The sequence below is a fragment of the Priapulus caudatus genome, unplaced genomic scaffold (genome assembly GCF_000485595.1).
Source record: "Priapulus caudatus unplaced genomic scaffold, Priapulus_caudatus-5.0.1 Scaffold434, whole genome shotgun sequence".
Classification (NCBI taxonomy): domain Eukaryota; kingdom Metazoa; phylum Priapulida; class Priapulimorpha; order Priapulimorphida; family Priapulidae; genus Priapulus; species Priapulus caudatus.
The window spans coordinates 1-5,945 of NW_014577495.1; the positions used below are offsets into that span (position 1 = coordinate 1).

Sequence of the window (5,945 nt, forward strand, 5' to 3'; positions counted from 1 at the left end):
GTGGGGGTGGTGGGCGGCGTGGCGGGGTGGTGTGAGCGGCGGTGTGGGAGGAAGGGGAGGACGCGGGGCGCGTCATGGCGGCTCGCGCGATGTTCGCGTGCAGGGAGCCGAGGAGTCGCATCGCCTGCGTGTTGCCGTAGACGTCGAAGAACATGAAGAGCGGCTGCGTCGCGTCGACGTACATCACTATGGTGCTCGGCCCTCCGTTACGACTATAGTGCACCTCACCTGTAAACAACAACAAGTAACGCACCGATAAGCATCGACAGTGACGATGAAGGCATCGCTATACAACTTATAGCTAATATAGCTATAATAATAATAATTTTAATTCGTTATAATAATATTAGCTATATTATGATATAATAATAGCCCCTTAGCTAATAATAGACAAGGTCTGTGACACACATGTTAAGGGATGTTGACAGGATGAGGGACTCTGCGACGCAGTGGCACTCGGCCGTGTTGACACGTACCGTTGTAGTTGATCATGAAGCTGAGTTCGTCGCCCTGCTGCGGCGTGTTGGCGACATCCTTGCTAACCACCCAGTACTCGGGCCGATCGATGAGCAGGTCCGAATCCTCCGGCAGCTCGCGCGGCGAGATGCGGTTGGGGTCGCATGAGGTCAAGCCGAATCCGATGCCTCCCACGTACACGCTCTCCGTTCTCAGTACCTAGTGAAGTGAGGAGGGAGGATACGGTTGTTAGCGGTGGTGGAGCGTGGCGTGCGATCGGTGTTATGTGTCTCGACAGCGCGACATCATGTCGTTACAGACATCGTATCGTTACGTGGTTAGATATTTACGCTGGTTACATGACAAGTCATCTAGTTCCATCATTACATTATCATACACATGATGTGTTTGCATGATTATGACAGACTGCAGCATCCTTCACCCCCTCACCCGCCAACGATAATCCTGAATAATCAGTTTGGATTTTGTGCTTCCCCTATGTGTGACAATCGCACCGGTGTTTCGTGCTACGATTATGCAACCAATTGTTTTTACCTGTATTTACCGGTTTACCTGTACGACCTGTTGTTTACTTGTACACTGTGTGTGTGTGTGTGTGTGTGTGTGTGTGTGTGTGTGTGTGTGCGCAGCGCGGTGCGTGCGTGCGTTGGTGTGTGATGTGTGTGTTTGTGTCGTATGGCGTACGTGTAGGTTATGTTTATGTGCTGCACTGTGCGTGCGTGCCGTGTGTGAGTGGTGTTTGTGTGTGTGTTTGTGTGTGTTTATGCATGCGTGCGTGCGTGCACGCGCGTGTGTGCGTACGTACGCAGCTCATGGCACATCACCTGTATGAGCGATGCGGCTCCCCGAGGCGCAGCGGGCCCGGCTGACGAACACGTACGCGTCAGAACTCGTCGCGTCGGAGGCGGCTCGTCGATCCGTCTGCGACTCGGCGACACCTGCCACGTTGAAAGCCGTTGCGTCAAGTGCAGGCTCAACGCTGCCAGGTGCGCGTAGTTGTGGTGGCATCGACGGGAGGCGCGGCACGAGTTCGTCGAGCGTGAGCGTGGCGCAGCGTCCGGTCACGCGCCTGCCGTGCCGCCGCCGCTGCCGGTCGCTGCTGGTGTCCTGGTGCCTGGTGGTCCTCGCGCTCTCGTTGTTCAGTGGCTGTGGAACCGCTATCTGGCCAGAGACGAGAGATGGAGAGACCTGAAGTATGCACGGCATCGTCAATGTGTATAATATGGACTGAAAGAGAGAGAGAGAGAACCATATAAATATCTGCCAATGAACGCCTGTCCATAGATGAGACAGGCAAAATATACGTTTAGGAATCGTCAATGTGCTGGTATTATAAAAGATATCCATATATAAATATACATATTAACAAACTGTATATAGATGTACAGGAAATGATATATAGAGACTATCATGAGTAAAAGAGCTATACAGGCAGAAGAAACACATGAATGCGATAGGGAGGGGGAGAGTGCGTGTGAGTGCGTGGTAGTGGCGTGCGTGCACGAACCAAGCCACACCCGAGACAGGGGTGGCTGGCTGCTGCTCGCTAGACAGTGGGCGGACTTTCCTACTACATTCCGGCGTATACGTGTTATATAAGTGCAATATATGTCATACGTCGCACACAGAGCCCAACTACAGTCGTACGTGGTGTGTGCTGTGTGTGTGGCGAGCGGCGTGGCGCGTGCCCGCCTGATCTAAGATCTCCACGTAGTAAACAATGAACGTGCCAGCCTGCCAGGTGTGAGCGACTATCACTGCACTGTGTGCACGCGTGTGCGTGCAGTGGCGTGCGTTCGCGCGCGGTCCGGGGTGCTGGGCATAAGTAGCAAACTTGTTCACATAGTCGTATAACGGCTGCCGGGCAAGACCCTCCATCCTGCCGCAACACCTATATCAATCACGAATGTCCCACGCTACGAGGAAAATGAGTGGAGCAGTATCATGGTGGGCGGGGAAGCGCCTTAGCGGGTGGCGAGATACGAACGGAGGGCAAGTAACGGAAGAGGTACGCCGCGTGCAGGCCGTGATGGCAAGGAAAGAAATAAAACAAGCAAAATACGAAAAATCTGCGGAAAACGGTCGAGGAAACGCAAAGCGAACAGCAGCAGCGCTATCAGCGTTTCCATCATTATACGAATGCGGAAGCGTTTGCTGCTCTGCGCGGATTCGTTTTAAGGTGGTGTAATTGCAGAAACATTTAACACTATACTAACTACACCCCTAATGAATGGCCGGCCGGCCATAACAAGTGAGAAACACGTGCCCCGTGACCGTGTGGGGGTCAGCCATTCGATAGCTTGGCAGGCCATACATACAATCGACGCTGGGTATAGCTTGGAATCTCCTACACTCTCTCCCACCGGCTTCCCCTGCTTCTCTCCTCCGGCTTCCCCTCTCCTTCTCCCCGGCTTTCCCCTCCCGCCTCCTCCGCTATGCACTTTGGGCTGTGGGCGACGACAACGATGATGACTATGTGCGTGGCCATACACACACCCAATACGAGCCGTAATAAGAAACGCTGGTAACGACTCTTTCTCTCTGCGCTTCGTCGCGCCGCGCCGCGCTTTTTCTCGGCTCTTCTTTCTCCTCTCTCCTCTCTGCCAGGCCAAGTCGGCATCGACATTGCCAGTAACCCGCCTACACACACACAGACACACACACACACACACCCCTGCACACTTCCCCACTGTCACGCTGAATGCTCTGTCTGTCACCGCCACCGGGACCAACAATAACGCGGGAGAGGGGTGTGAGGGAGCGTCGAGAGAGCGATGAAATGCAACAGGACGGTGGGGGCGTATAGCTTTCAACAGACGCCGACGGAAGGACGGGCGGGCGGCTGGACGGGGAGGTGTCGTCATGAAAACAGGCCCAGGCGCACAATGTCTCTCTGTGCGCGCCGCCGTTACCACCATCCGGGACAGCCACCGCGATCGTCACTTACACATATACCACACGCGTGCGTGCGCACCGTGTACCTGGAGCATAATACAGACTTCGCTCTCGTCGCGAGACCTATATGAGCCGGCGCAACATAACAGCAACTACAAGTATAACATCACAACATGTACGCTACCGCACACGCAACGTACCACGCGACGCAGCCACGCACACACGACACCACACACACACACACACACACACACACACACACACACACACACACACGACAACATACATGCCCATGTACCGCACGCCACACGAGCGACGCACACGCGTACCACCTATAGTGCTGGCAGTCTGGTTTTGAAGAAGTTAGAAGAGTTGTTGACCAATGACATAAAGCAGCGGAAGTTATAGAATTACCGGCGTCCACAATGGCAGCCATTCAATTCCGCTCCACTCCGCGAGCAGCGCGGCACACAGCCGCCATGTTCGCAAACTGCCCTACGAACGACAGACCGACGAAAACGCACAATGATCGAAGGGAATCACGAATCGAATAACTTAATACACGACACACTTAATATACAGGGGGATCTTTCCTATATGAGGCAGACTATCGACCTTTCCTGTCGCATTTCCACCAGCTGCTGCACCCACCTACTAAACCGCACACTCACCGAACGAAACGCAAGCACGAACACCGCAAATCGCACACACACGCTCATATCTTTACATGTGGCAGGTGCGCCGCCCCACACGTTTCGTCCCCGCACGACCGTTTTACGACCAACGTGTCCCGCACATTCTTAGATCGCAGCGAATTAAGTCAAACATCTGCCGCTGCACAGCAGCAGCCATCACGAACCATCCTCATTGTCTCTCTCCGATCTCGCTCATCGCCCGCCATTGCCAATATACTAAACCGATCAAACGCCGCGCACGGCAGCCACGTTCCACCACAAAGACGCGCACGCCGATGTTTCACAAAGAAGCAAACGCGCTTCAACTGGCGTAATCCCGCCCCAGTAGCAGCAGATGCCACACAACCATCATCTCTCATTCACGCCTGGCTATTTCGGACACGAGGCTGTTGCGCAACGCGCGAGCCGGCAAGACAATGCCACCGCCTCACTGACACAGCGTAGAACACATTCGGTGGCCATGCCTATATCGTGTAACAGCACAAGCGTACCGCCACAAGACACAACAGCCAGAAAGAACAAGAGGCGAAGGGGGAGGGGAGGGGGAATAATACCTGATGTAATCAGCGTGATTTCCCCGCCGACGGGAGGCCCGACATTGTTTGCACGCCGCGTACGGGCGGGCCTGCTGTAAACTATTTCTGACCTCGGCCATGCGTGCCGTCCCGGCCCGCGCGGACAATGCCGGACAACAGCGAGCCGCGAAGAGAGACTGATAGCGGAGGAGGGAGGAGTGGGGGTGTCTTCGTTCGTCGGCGCGGGTGGCGGGCTACGTATGGTGGGCAGGAGATAAGACCGAGGGAGGAGGTGGTCCGGCGAGAGACCCACACACCTGCACTGTGACACTGTTCTAAAGGCGACAGCATTTGATCTGACTGCTGTTGTGGCGACGGAAAATACGGGATGGAGGCGGCAGTTCAACGTTTTCTATCTTGACTATACTACGATGCTACGATGACACTGAACAGCATCCATCACGGCCAAAACGTGGCAAAGTACACACAAACCTAAACCTAACATATGACCAAGAGCACATGCCTCTACTATAACGCTCGTCTAGATTTGTTAGAGTGTCATGTCGGATGAGGCACCTTTTTCGATCAAATGTCTAAGCAACAATGCAACAAGTCAGATGGTGAAGAAAAAGAGGCAAACTTTTTGGACTGACAAGTGTAGGGAGAGATCTAGTCGGGGAAATAGCGTCAGAGAGAGAAGAGAGAGAGAGAGAGAAGAGAGAGAGAGAGAGAGACAGCGAGCAAGAGAGAGAGAGAGAGAGAGAGAAGACGAGAGAGAAGCGAGAGAGAGAGAGAGAGAGAGAGAGAAAGACAGAGAGAACTAGAGGAGAGCAGAGAGAGAGAGAGAAAGAGAGAGAGAGAGAAAGAGAGCAGAGAGAGTGAGTGAGACACACGGAAACAGAGAGCTAGAAGAGAAAGCAAGCAAGTAGGGAGAGAGAGATTGAGAGAAACAGAGAAGCAGACAGAGAGGAAGAGAAGCGAGAGAGAGAGAGAGAGAGAGAGAGCGAGAGAGAGAGAGAGAGAGAGAAGAGAAGAAGAGAAAGAGAGAGAGAGAGAGAGAGAGAGAGAGAGCAGAGATGTAGTTGGGAGATGAAGTGTGTGTAAGAGAGTAATAGAAGAACGAGTCACATCACGCGTCGTCTTGAAGGCGACACCTACTAGGAACTCGATGGCCGTCCGTGTGCGTACGAGGTCGAGCATCGCCACAGCGGCCCTGTCGTGGACTACCGCTCAGAACACTCCCTTGTTGTCCTGATGCGTTGATGCCGTAGCGCAGGTCCCCCGCCGCCGTCACGTAATAGAACAGGCAATCACTTGCCGCTCTCCGCGTACTTGTCGCGAGCGCCTTCGCGCCAGTTGTGCC

At 54.0% G+C, this 5,945-nt stretch overlaps 1 protein-coding gene across 1 annotated transcript in view; it reads right to left on the reverse strand.

Moving 5' to 3' along the window:
- Window positions 1-6: 6 nt before the first annotated feature.
- LOC106810339 (protein neuralized-like) overlaps window positions 7-5,945 on the reverse strand; it is a gene marked incomplete at its 3' end in the record, with an annotated part of 14,193 nt that continues 8,254 nt past the window's right edge. Inside the window, exons 4-5 of the mRNA XM_014813651.1 lie at window positions 477-675; window positions 7-228 (exon numbers count right to left, since the gene is read on the reverse strand). Coding sequence (XP_014669137.1) covers window positions 7-228; window positions 477-675 — 421 coding nt within the window. The remainder of the gene's footprint in view (window positions 229-476; window positions 676-5,945) is intronic.